The sequence below is a fragment of the Lampris incognitus genome, chromosome 21 (genome assembly GCF_029633865.1).
Source record: "Lampris incognitus isolate fLamInc1 chromosome 21, fLamInc1.hap2, whole genome shotgun sequence".
Taxonomy (NCBI): domain Eukaryota; kingdom Metazoa; phylum Chordata; class Actinopteri; order Lampriformes; family Lampridae; genus Lampris; species Lampris incognitus.
The window spans coordinates 25,358,575-25,372,647 of NC_079231.1; the positions used below are offsets into that span (position 1 = coordinate 25,358,575).

The 14,073-nt window shown below is 45.6% G+C and overlaps 1 protein-coding gene across 1 annotated transcript in view; it reads left to right on the plus strand.

Moving 5' to 3' along the window:
- Window positions 1-7,437, plus strand: part of LOC130131671 (protein SON) — a 174,341-nt gene extending 166,904 nt beyond the window's left edge. The window contains exon 22 of the mRNA XM_056301450.1: window positions 7,312-7,437. Coding sequence (XP_056157425.1) covers window positions 7,312-7,389 — 78 coding nt within the window. The 3' untranslated portion in view covers window positions 7,390-7,437. The remainder of the gene's footprint in view (window positions 1-7,311) is intronic.
- Window positions 7,438-14,073: the final 6,636 nt, after the last annotated feature.

Genomic DNA, 14,073 nt, shown 5'->3' on the forward strand with positions numbered 1-14,073 from the left:
TTTGCCCACTCCTCCTTGCAGAACTCAGCCAGTTGAGAGAGGTTGGAGGGACATCTGGTATGTGCCAACTTCTTCAGGTCTCGCCACAACATTTCAATTGGATTAAGATCCGGTCTTTGACTGGGCCTATCCAGAGTACGAATCCTCTTTCTCTGAAGCCATGCCTTTGTAGTTTTGCTGGAATGCTTTGGGTCATTGTCTTGTTGCATAATCCATTTTCGTCCCAGCTTCAACTCCCTGACTGATGGCAGGAGATTCTGGTCAAGAATTTGTTGATATGCCGGAGAATTCATGGTTCCTTGGATAATATGGAGTCGTCCAGGTCCAGAAGCAGAAAAGCAGCCCCAGACCTTCACATTTCCACCACCATGCTTCACTGTTGGGAGGAGGTTCTTTTCTTCATATGCAGTGTTGCCTTTTCTCCAAACATGTTGGTTTTGATTGTGACCAAATAATTCTATTTTGGACTCATCTGTCCAGAGAATGGACTTCCAGAAGGCCTCTGGTTTGTCCAAGTGCTCTCTGGCAAAGTTGAAACGGGCAGCTTTGTTCTTTTTTGAGAGCAGAGGCTTCCTTCTAGCAACCCTCCCATGAATGTCATGGCTAATTCAATTTTCGTCTGATTGTAGATGCATGCACATTTGTCCCAGATGCTACCAGAGAGGTGTGCAACTCTCTAGAGGTGATGTGTGGGTTGGCCTTTACCTGATTTATTATTTTTCTGGTGCTTCTGGGTGATAGTTTTGATGGGCGTCCACTTCTAGGCAGAGTTGCTGTCATGTTGAAGGCCCTCCATTTGTAAATTATTTGTCTTACAGTGGATGGATGGAGCTGGAATCTTTTGGAGATGGTCTTATATCCCTCCCCAGACTGATGGGCTGTCACTACCCTCTTCTTCCTGTCCTCGATATCCCCTTTGCTCTCGGCATTGTTGATTTGTATGGGACCACAGTGGTTTGGTTGGTTTCCTCTCTCTTTTAATTAGTGCAGGCCAAACCCTTTCCCAAGGATGTCTCATTTCATTGGTCTGCTTAAATGATTAATTAAGCACCCAAATGTGTTTCACCCGAGTCTGTTACCTGCTTGACTTAACCAATGCAGCTGGGGGTTCACTTACTTTTGCACATACCCTAATTCCATGTTTCATGTAGTTTTTGGGCTACTTAAACAAGTCCCACTCAACAAGTACCTGCAACTGATAAACATATATCTGACATTTCATACATAAAAACTGGTGATGATAGAATAAGAAAATCATGGTAAAACAACAGAAAAATCTAAACTGCTCAAGGGTTTCACATACTTTCAAGCAGCACTGTATATATATAAAATACATGCTCAATAATCCAGGTAAGGAAATCACAGAAGGTTGAGTCAGTTCATCTGGACATGTTTACTGAGTGAAATGTTTCATCGTTTATCTAAATGACTTATTTGGTCTCAACTGTGTGCAGGTTACAAACAGCACAGTGGCATAATGATGGAAACCAATGATCACTTTCATATGTAAATTACCGTGACCATTAACTAGAGTTTCAGTGGCCATGTGTACTATTCACAGAGGATTGGGGAATGTTTGCAATCACAGCATTGTAAGATGGTGACAGATGTACTCTTAGCCCCCCCCCCGTTCAGGGATGGTCATTCCCTCCCCACATAGATGGCCTCCCCGTTCAGAGCAGCGTTCCTCCCTATCAAGGATGTGCACATCCTCATCCCTGAAAGAGTGGCCACTGGTCTGTAGATGGGTGTAGACTGTATAGATGAGTGTAGATGGGTGTAGATGGTATAGATTGTGTAGATGGGTGTAGACTGTGTAGATGGGTGCAGATGGTGTAGACTGTTTGGATGAGTGTAGATGGTATAGAATGTGTAGATGGTGTAGACTGTGTAGATGAGTGTAGATGGTATAGAATGTGTAGATGGGTGTAGACTGTGTAGATGGGTGCAGATGGTGTAGACTGTGTAGATGAGTAGATGGTGTAGATGGTATAGAATGTGTAGATGGGTGTAGACTGTGTAGATGGGTGCAGATGGTGTAGACTGTAGATGGGTGTAGACTTTAGATGGTGTAGACTGTAGATGGGTGTAGAATGTGTAGATGGTGTAGACTGTGTAGATGGGTGTAGATGGTGGACTGTGGAGTCCTGGTCTAACGTGTTAGCTCTCCTGTGTTGAGCCATCCTCTTGGCCAGCGTCTTTTTAGTTTCCCGGTGTACAAGTTACGGCAATCCTCCTGGCACTTAACAGCGTGCACTATAATGTACACATGGCCCTTGGACTCTAGTTAATGGTCCTGGTAATTTGCATATGAAACAGATCGTTGTCTTCGGTTCTTCTACCATTGTGCTGTTTATAATCTGCAGTCAGTTGAGACTGAATAAGTCGCTTAGATGAGTGATGAAACATTTCTCTCAATAAACCTTGTGTCTAGAGGAACTGATTCAACCTTCTGGGTGTTACTATACTGCTCTTTATCAAGGCTTTACTTACAGTAGGCACAAATGAATAAGGCTGTGCTCCCACACAAGGTATTCACTTTTGGCAGGCATTCGATTTTCTGCCCAACATCTGTTTTTGTGAATCGACTATTTGCTTAGTAAGAAATTTACCCACAGGCGTCCGGGTGGCATAGCGGTCTATTCCGTTGCCTACCAGCATGGGGATCACTGGTTTGAATCCCCGTGTTACCTCCAGCTTGGTCGGGAGTCCCTACAGACACAATTGGCCGTGTCTGCGGGTGGGAAGCCGGATGTGAGTATGTGTCCTGGTTGCTGTACTAGCGCCTCCTCTGGTCAGTCAGCACGTCTGTTCAGGGGGGAGGAGGAACTGGGGGGAATAGCGTGATCCTCCCATGTGCTACATCCCCCTGGTGAAGCTCCTCACTTTTAGGTGAAAAGAAGCAACTGGCAACTCAACATGTATCGGAGGAGACATGTGGTAGTCTGCAGTCCTCCTGGGATCAGCAGAGGGGGTGGAGCAGCGACCAGGATGGCTCGGAATAGTGGGGTAATTGACCAAGTACAATTGGGGAGAAAAAGGGGGGGAAACTGAAAAAAAAGAAAAGAAAAAAAATAAGTTAACACACAAAGCATTTAGAAAGATTCCTAAATGGTTGTGAACAATAAACAGTTTGTGTGGCATCTCTTCATTCTCATTAGTATAATGTGTTTTGAAATGTAATAAATTGTATGAAAAGTGATGCATTAAGAATACAGTATAAAAAAATTCACAAGTCATAATATGTCAAATGCAAATATTTTTAAACATTTCGGTCAAAGTTGTTATTAACTGCTAAATGTGAATATCACACATGTGAAGCATAAATCTGTCTGTACTGCAGCACTGACCAGCATATCTCAGAACGGTTTCCATGCACAATGCAGAACATACAGACAGTGCTGTGGTGCACCATAGCATCTTTGGCCTAAACCAAGGCAGTTGTCTCATGTTAACTTGGATTAATAGGCCTTCATGTTAGCCCAGATTAATAGGTCTACAAATTAGCCTGGATTAATATGCCTAGATGTTAGCCCAGATTAATAGGCCTACATTTTAGCCTGTATTAATAGGCCTACATGTTAGCCCAGATTAATAGGTTTACATTTTAGCCTGGATTAATAGGCCTACATTTTAGCCTGGATTAATAGGCCTGAGTATCCGGCCTTCTTGGAGTCTCTGGGTGGTGTCCTGGATAGGGCTCCGCCTCGGGACTCTATATTTATGCTGGGGGACTTCAACACTTACGTGGGCAATGATGGAGAAACCTGGAGGGGTGTGATTGGGGGGAACGGCCTCCCCAATCAGAACCTGAACAGTGCCTTGTTATTGGACTTCTGTGCGAGTCATGGATTGGCCATAACAAACACCATGTTTGAGCATAAGGTAGTTCATAAGTGTACTTGGTATCAAAACACCTTAGGCCAAAGATTGATGATAGACTTTGTAGTTGTATCATCAGATCTGTGGCCGTATGTTTTGAAGAGAGGAGCAGAGCTGTCAACTAATCACCACCTAATGGTGAGTTGGAGGATCAGATGGTGGGGAAGGCTGCCGGACAGACCTGGCAAACCCAAACATGAACTGGGAACATCTGGCAGAGGCCCCTGTCTATGAGGTCTTCAACTCCCACCTCCGGAAGAAGTTCTCGTGTATCCCGAGGGACGCTGGGGACATGAAGTCTGAGTGCGCCATGTTCAAAGCCCCTATTGCAGATGTGGCAGGCAGGAGCTGTGGTCATAAGGTCATCAGTGCCTGTTGAGACGGCAACCTAAGAACATGGTAGTGGACACCGCAGGTGAGGGAAGTTGTCAGGCTGAAGAAGGAGGCCTTTTGGACTTGGTTGGCCCAGCAGTCTCCTGAAGCAGCAGACAGGTATTGGGAGGCCAGTAGGGCTGCTGCTTTGGCAATTGCGGAAGCAAAAACTCGGGTGTGGGAGGAGTTCAGCGAGGCTATGGAGAAGGACTTTCGGTTGGCCTCAAGGAAGTTCTGGCAAACAATCCGGCGACTCAGGAAGGGGAAGCAGGGCTCGACTCAGGCTGTGTTCAGCCGGGGAGGGGAACTGTTGACCCGGACTGAAGATGTTGTCGAGTGCAGGAAAGAACACTTTGAGGAGCTCCTGAACCCAGCTAACGCGTCCTCAGTGGAGGAGGTAGAGTCTAAAGACTCAGGGGAAGCCCTACCCATATCCCTGGGAGAGGTCTCTGAGGTAGTTAAAAAGCTCCTCGGTGGCAAGGCGCCAGGTGTGGATGAGATTCACCCTGAGATGGTGAAGGCTGTGGACATTGTTGGGCTGTCTTGGTTGAGACGCCTCTTCAGTGTCGCGTGGAGGTCAGGGGCAGTACAAGTGGAGTGGCAGACTGGAGTGGTGGTTCCCATATTCAGAAAGGGGGACCAGAGGGTGTGCTCCAATTACTGGGGCATCACATTGCTCAGCCTCCCTGGTAAAGTCTACTCTAGCGTGCTCGAAAGGAGGCTCCAACCGATTGTTTAACCTCGGATCCAGGAGAAACAATGCAGATTATGTCCTGGCCATGGAACAACGGACCACCTCTTTACCCTTGCGGAAGTGCTGAGGGGGGCATGGCAGTTTGACCAGCCAGTCGACATGTGTTTTGTGGACTTGGAGAAGGCTTACAACCGTGTACCCCGGGGCACTCTGTGAGGGGTTCTGCAGGCGTATGGGGTACCGGGGCAGTTGCTACAAGCCATCCGGTCCTTGTATAACCAAAGTGAGAGCTGTGTCCGCATTCTCGGCACAAAGCCAAACACATTTTCGGCGGGTGTCGAACTCCGCCAAGGTTGTCCCTTGTTTCTGATTCTGTTTGTGATATTCAGGGACAGGATCTCAAGGTGCAGCCAAGGTGAGGAGTGTGTCCATTTTGTGAACCTCAGAATTGCATCTCTGCTCTTTGCAGATGATGTGGTTTTGTTGGCTTCATCAGAACGAGACCTCCAGCACACTGGGGCAGTTTGCAACTGAGTGTGAAATTGCCGGGATGAGAGTCAGCACCTCCAAGTCTGAGGCCATGGTTCTCTACCAGAAAATGGTGGATTGCTCCCTTCGGGTTGGGAATGAGTTGTTGCCTCAAGTGAAAGGGTTCAAGTATCTCAGGGTCTTGTTCACGAGTGAGGGTAGGATGGAGCAGGAGATTGACAGGCGGATTGGTGCAGCATCAGCAGTAATGCGGACGTTGTACTGGACCGTTGTGGTGAAAAATCAGCTAAGCTGGAAGGCAAAGCTCTCAGTTTACCAGTCAATCTTCATTCCAACCCTCGCATATGGTCATGAGTGTTAGGTAGTGATCAAAAGGGTGAGATCGCGGATACAAGCGGCTGAAATGAGTTTCCTCCGTAGGGTGTCTGGGCTCAGCCTTAGAGATAGGGTGAGGAGCTCTTACATCCGGAGGGAGCTCGGAGTAGAGCCGCTGCTCCTTCGCGTTGAAAGGAGCCAGTTGAGGTGGTTCGGGCATGTGATTAGGATGCCTCCTGGGCACCTTCCTTTGGAGGTTTTCCGGGCACATCCAACTGAGAGGAGACCCCGGGGTAGACCCAGAACTCACTGGAGGGACTACATGTCCAATCTGGCCTGGGAACACCTTGGGATCCCCCAGGAGGAGCTGGAGGGCGTTGCTGGAGAGAGGGACGTCTGGCATGCCCTACTTAGCTTGCTGGCACTGCGACCCGACCCCAGAGAAGCAGCTGATGATGAATGATTATAGGCCTACATGTTAGCCCAGATTATAGGCCTACATATTAGCCCGGATTACTAGGCCTACATTTTAGTCCGGATTACTAGGCCTACATGTTAGCTGAATATGGAGCTGCCAGGGGAGAGGAAAAGAGGAAGGCCAAAGAGGAGGTTTTTGGATGTGGTGAGGGAGGACATGCAGGTGGCTGGTGTGACAGAGGAAGCTGCAGAGGACAGGAAGAAATGGAAACGGATGATCTGCTGTGGCAACCCCTAACGGTAGCAGCCAAAAGAAGAAGAAGAATAAGCCTACATGTCAGCCGAGATTAATAGGCCTACATGTTAGCCTGGATTAATAGCCTACATGTTGGTGGGACTAGTTCAGCTCTCCTGACAGTTGGTGGAGATGTGTCCCTACTGCCCCGGCAGGTGCAGTGTATGTGAATCATGTGGAGGAAACTCACTGCAGTCATTTAACTTCCCATTACTGACTTCTTTAGCTTGCTGTGAATTAACTTTAAAATGATTTAAGTTTTTAGTTGTTTTTTCTTTTCTTTTTCTTCCCAGAGGGGGACACAACACTACAAGTGTGAAACAAGGACACTTAGAAATGAAAAGTGACATTAAAACAACAAAATGAATAAGACATGGACATAGACACAGATTCTGACATGTGTTCCACAAAACATCATTAAAGCGATCCATCAGTTTAGGATGGCAGTTATAATGATGGAGAAGATAGAAAAAAGGGGGGAGTGGGGGGGAGTAAGAATAAGGATGTAATGCAGAGAGTGTTGTAGGGAGTGTGAGGCAGAAGCTAGCAGTGTGTATGTGACGTGTCCACATGTGAGTGCACGAGATTAATCCTAATAATTTGTGGTGTGTGAGATCTGCAGCTGACATAGTGCCTCTGAGCAGCTGGAGGTTCAGTCTCAGTCAGGTTCACTTCATTTTGTTCCTGGGTAAGGAGCCCAGCAACGTTACCAGGGACCATGTGTTGGCAGCAAACAGCTCACTGTGGCCACAGATCCTGGCTATAATGGTACTCAGCATCATGATGTGACTATGATCAGTTCTCTGGTGTCATGTTGATTTTCATGTCACTGTCTTCATGTTCACAGGTTCCTGTGGAAGGACCCGGACTGTACACTGGACCTGTTTTTACTGCCGCCTCTACTGGCCCCCTGTTCTCTACCTAGAGAGCGAAAGAGAAAGAGAGAGCGAGAGAGACACACACACACACACACACACACACACACACACACACACACACACACACACACACACACACACCAGTTATGGAACAGCAGACTTCAACAGCTGACTAAGTGAACAGTAGAGAAGTACAGATGGTCATCATCCTCACATGTCTCTCAGCTTGGTTTCTGGACAGTTCAGGTTTTCAGGCACTCCTTTAAGGTACATCTGACTTGTTTCAATACGGACATAACACAAGAGAAAAAGGTTAAAGGACGGTTATCGGTTATCCCATAGAGACAGGAAGACCACAGATTTGTTTTCCCTTCATTAGATTTGCTTTACACAATGAAGTACACATGTTTCTAACAGGTTGTGATGCACCATGTGGCTAGAACATTAGAAGAAACATTGTGGGTCTAGAAGAACATGACAAGAAACGTGTGACTATCAGAACATTAGAAGAAACACTGTGGGACTAGATGAACATGAGAAGAAACACTGTACTTAGAAGAACATGAGAAGAGACGTTGTGTGACTAGAACAACATGAGAAGAAACATTGGGACTAGAAGAACACGAGAAGAAACATTCTGTGACTAGAAGAACATGAGAAGAAATATTGTGGGACTAGAAGAACACGAGAAGAAACATTCTGTGACTAGAAGAACATGAGAAGAAATATTGTGGGACTAGAAGAACATGAGAAGAAACATTGTGTGACTGGAAGAACATGAGAAGAAATATTGTGGGACTAGAAGAACAAGAGAGGAAACATTGTGGGACTAGAAGAACAAGAGAGGAAACATTGTGGGACTAGAAGAACATGAGAAGAAATGTTGAGGGACTAGAAGAACATGAGAAGAAACATTGTGTGACAGCCAGACACCACACTGCACACCATCAGGTGTGATGTGAAGTGTTGACTGATCATTATTTATTTATAAGTCCTGGTATGTTGTAATTGAATTACTCGTAATTCGTTTTTTGAGAGCAATGAAATCAATTTGTACTGTTTAAGTTCATGTAAGCTTCTTATGGCAAACTCCTCTGCTGGATAATGTACTCACTTGCTCTTCACTGTGACCAGCATCCACATCTCAGAATGGACTCTTGTCATGTTTAGAAAGCTGTGTTGGTTCTAATGGGGGGGGGGGGGGTTCTGACAGGACATGTACTTCCATGTGGTTTTGGCTTCAGGCTGAAACTCTGTGTAGATAACATGAGCAGGTCATCCCACACCTCATCCTGATGAGCATGAAACATGTCCAGGAGGTTCTGTAGCGGTAATGTGTTGTCAGTAGGTGTTGGAACCAAGTCCTGAAAACATTCCTCTCCCTGCACAAACTACATCTGTACATCTGTCCCTGCACAAACTACATGTATACATGTATATGTCTATACATCTGTACATGTCCTTGCACAAACTACATGTATACGTGTATATATCTATACATGTATACACCTGTCCTGAACTGTACACTCTCACTAGGACTCATTTGTTAATGCAGACCACTTGTAACGCAGAATGGGTTAAAAGAAAGGCAAATAAAATCCCATTTCTTCTTTTGACACCAAACTCCTCTGGCATGGGAGCAGCATGCAGCCAGTCAGACTGACAGTCTGACATGCAGCAGCAGTCAGTCAGTGTGGCTGAACAGCAGACAGTCAGTCAGTGTGACTGAACAGCAGACAGACGTCTAGTCAGTGTGGCTGAACAACAGTGGCTGAAGACACGCTACACAGTATGTTTCAGCTCCCCAGTGGAACTTTCGATAAAATACAATTGTGCAGAAACAATATTTTGAAATGTCTTTCCAGCAGAGCACACGTCCACAGCACCATGCAAGTGCCCAGTACGGTGGTGTTTGCCCTGACAGAAGAGCAGGCAGTGTTCGTCACAACACACCTGCTGGTGTAGCCACACCACAAGTCCCTCAACTACAGCCACAAACGCAATAGCAGAAGGATCATTATGGTCATCTGGATGAGATTTTAATTTACTATAACTCATCTGTTTACATTCACAAATCAAAACACGTTGAAATGTTATTGAATAAAGTCTATTTTATTGATTCCTCCAAGAATTTTATTTTTCCTTACTACAACATCAGCACAAATATTTGGTCTTTTACCAGAAGAGTAGCACTAAATTTGAATATAATTTATTTCTGTGATTAAACATGACTAATCACAGCCTAACATGATTCAATTGTTTGTAGAGCCCTCATTTATTTTTACGGTTTGTTATGTAAATATGGTATACAGATGCTGTATACATGTATACAGGTTCTGTATACGTGTACATGGAGTCAGGTTCTGTATACATGGATACAGGTTCTGTGTACATGGAGTCAGGTTCTGTATACATGGATACAGGTTCTGTGTACATGGAGTCAGGTTCTGTATACATGGATACTGGTGCTGTATACATGGAGTCTGGTTCTGTATACATGGATACAGGTGCTGTATACTTGGATACACATGGATACAGGTGCTGTATACATGGATACAGGTGCTGTATACATGGATTCAGGTGCTGTATACTTGGACAGGTGCTGTATACTTGGATACACATGGATTCAGGTGCTGAATACATGGATACAGGTGCTGTATACATGGATCCAGGTGCTGTATACATGGAGTCGGGTTCTGTATACATGGATACAGGTGCTGTATACTTTGATACACATGGATTCAGGTGCTGCATACATGGATACAGGTTCTGTATACATGGATTCAGGTGCTGTATACGTGTATACAGGTTCTGTATACATGGATACAGTTGCTGTATACTTGGATACACGTGGATTCAGGTGCTGCATACATGGATACAGGTTCTGTATACATGGATGCAGGTGTTGTATACTTGGATACACATGGATCCAGGTGCTGTATACATGGATTCAGGTGCTGCATACACGGATTCAGATGCTGTATACATGTATATAGGTTCTGTATACATGGATACAGGTGCTGTACACTTGGATACACATGGATTCAGGTGCTGTATACATGGATGTAGGTTCTACATACATGGATTCAGGTGCTGTATACTTGGATACAGGTTCTGCATACATGGATTCAGGTGCTGTATACATGGATATAGGTTCTGCATACATGGATTCAGGTGCTGTATACTTAGATACTTGGATACAGGTTCTGTATAAATGGATGCAGGTGCTGTATACTTGGATACAGGTTCTGCATACATGGATTCAGATGCTGTATACTTGGATACAGGTTCTGTATACATGGATGCAGGTGCTGTATACTTGGATACAGGTTCTGTATACATGGATTCAGGTGCTGTATACTTGGATACAGGTTCTGCATACATGGATTCAGGTGCTGTATACTTGGATACAGGTTCTTCATACATGGATTCAGGTGCTGTGTACTTGGATTCAGGTGCTGTATACATGGATTCGAGTGCTGTATGCATGGATACGGGTTCTGTAAACATGGATTCAGGTGTTGTATACATGGATACAGGTTCTGTATACATCGATGCATGTGCTGTATACATGGATACAGGTGTCATATACATGGATTCAGGTGCTGTATACTTAGATACAGGTTCTGTATACATGGATTCAGGTGCTGTATATATGTATTCAGGTGCTGTATACATTGATACAGGTGCTGTATATGCAGTGTACATGGATCCAGGTGCTGTATACATGGATCCAGGCGCGGTATATGCAGTATACATGGATACAGGTGTCATATACATGGATACACGTGCGGTATACATGGATACAGGTGTCGTTTACATGGATACAGCACCTGTATACATGGATCCAGTTCAGGAATGAACTTGGGTCAATGAGGTTGTCATGTTGAATGAGAAGTTTCTGTCTCACCACATAAGTTCCAGTTTAAGTGTAGAGACCTGGGCCTGTATTTATTTAGGGTGCTTTTTGTTGTGGCAGTCATGACGTAGTTCAGTCACAACTGCTCCGGCCCAAGTTGCACCAACTTGGATCTTTTCATAATAGTTTTAATGTAAAGTTATGGAGGGAATCATCTTTGTAACAGGAACCAAGGTTTCATATATCATCCATCCTGGTTTGAGCTCAGCATCATGTCTTAAAGGTCATGGAAGAGAGGTGGTTGTGGATGGACTTCATGCAGGGGTTTAACAAGAGATGGAGGAGTAAGTGCTGCAGGAAAAACGATCACCTGGTGTAGTATGTCCCTTGTCAGAACTTTACCTTTTACAAGTCCAGAGTGCCACTTCTACACTGACTGCGTACACTGATGAGCCAAAACATTATGACCACTCACAAGTGAACCAAATGTACTTCTCTTCATTCGTTTGATCAGGAAAAGACTTGTTGAGATTAAACATTTGTTTTACAAGAGCGTCCTAGCCAAGACAGGCAGCAGCACAGTTAACAGGGTTGCAGACATACAAACACACAGCAAGTTACAAAACATAAAATAAAAAACAAGACAAGACAATACAGTACAAAAAAAGTACAGACTCATAAAATATTCAAGTCATCAAAAGATATGTAGGGTTAATCATACTGCTCTGACTGAGGCATGGCAGGAAGAGCTGGGGTCAATCCCCAGGCACTGCGCTGCAGCTGCCCACTGCTCCGACTGTACGTTTAGGATGGCTTGAATGCAGAAGATGAATTCCCCCACAGGGATTAATAAAGTACATCGTCATCGACATCAGGGGTCATACGGGGGTGATATGAATCAGTCAAAACATCTGCAGCCAAATGTGCCTGCTTCCAAATAATTAAAGATTGTTATGAATGATGGTAGTTGCTCCTCAGTTTAACTTCAGGAATTTTCAAATAGATGAGCAGATCATTAAGTACTATTTAAGGAACTGAAAGAAACCTAGATTCAGTATGCAAGAGCTTTATGTTCCAAGACGTAAAGGAGGCCTAGCCTTGGCCAGTGTAGAACTTTTTAATGTTGCGTTTAAGATGGCACAGCTGACCAAACACTGGGCCAGCTGTGGTACATACCTTGGTTGTGCACCAATAGAGAAGGAAACTAAGGCCCCTTTCAAACCTCTTGAGACCTTGTCATAGAATGCTGTGGGTAGTCTGGTGAAGAGAGTAACCCAACCTTGCAGTATGCCAGAGAAGTGTGGGCAAAATTACATGAAATACTTGTGATATCCCAATACAAACAATAGTACTTTTCTATTCCGGGCAGCGTAGCGGTCTATTCCGTTGCCTACCAACACGGGGATCGGTGGTTCGATTCCCCGTGTTACCTCCGGCTTGGTCGGGCGTCCCTACAGACACAACTGGCCGTGACTACGGGTGGGAAGCCGGATGTGGGTATGTGTCCTGGTCGCTGCACTAGCGCCTCCTCTGGTCGGTCGGTCGGTCGGTCGGTCGGTCGGGGCGCCTGTTCAGGGGGGAGGGGGAGCTGGGGGAAAATCGTGATCCTCCCACGCGCTACGTCCCCCTGGTGAAACTCCTCACTGTCAGGTGAAAAGAAGCGGCTGGTGACTCCACATGTATGGGAGGAGACATGTGGTAGCCTGCAGCCCCCCCCCCGGATCAGCAGAGGGGGTGGAGCACCGACCAGGATGGAAGAGTGGGGTAATTAGCCAAGTACAATTGGGGAGAAAAGGGGGGGAACCCCCCCCCCCAAAAAGGGAACTTTTACCAGGTCTGGCCTCATTTTTGAATCTTATAAAAGATGGATAGCTATCACGTACAAGGGAGGAAGACTGTTTTATTTGATGGTTGTACATGTTTGTGTTGTAACATGGTTGTATTGTTTATTTGGGTTTTTGTCATACAGTGTTTGCCTAATACAAAGACTTAAATAAAAACTTAAACGACGACAGAAGAAGTACTTTAAATGCATCGAGTGAGACCAGCTGCTGAGGATTCGTGTCGTTCTGCATCTACTGCGGTGTTCCCAGCCCCGTCCTGCAGCTCAGCCTGCCCCGCTTAGACTGCAGGCAACTGCCCCTCTGCCTTCTCATAGCCCAGCTTTACCACCGGCTGTCCACATGGCGAAGGGCGCGGCCAAACATCGGAGCACAGGAGAGCCACGCATATCAGTAGGTCCGATAACGCCCCCTAGAGGACAAGTGCTGAGTCTCATCAGCAGCCAGTCAGACCAGCTTGGTCTAGTCAGAAAAGCAGAACTGAGGAAGCCTCTTGGATGAGAGGCGAAACGTCCTCACGGATATATACCAAGTCCAGTTGCACTTGAGTCAACTCCTTTGGGTAACCATGACGACCTGGATGAATGAGAACATTCACAGATTTGTTTGCAGTTATTCAACCAGTCAGCAATATTATGTCAGATGATGCACACCTTGCATCATTCAGTGCTGTGAGATGATTGGTTGAGTAAGCACAAGCAGGGTTACAACGAACATCTGCAGGATAGGGGGTCCTTGAGGACTGGCTTGGGAAACACTGAGTTAGTCAACTATTCAACTCAGCGGGCCATCTGCTCACATATGAAGGATTCCTTCACCTGTATGACGTTCCTGTCAGTCCAGAGGGTGATGCTGCTGAGTTTGATGCAGTCCCTCCTGCAGCCCACATGTTATTATCCTCTGCGCCCACACGACATGTTGGTGTGATTGCTTCCCTAGACCCCGTTAACGTTTACACTGACGCTGAATGTCCTTTACTGAGTGTCAAAGCTACTAACCAGCGCATAAGGAATATCATTCTTAGGGAAGCG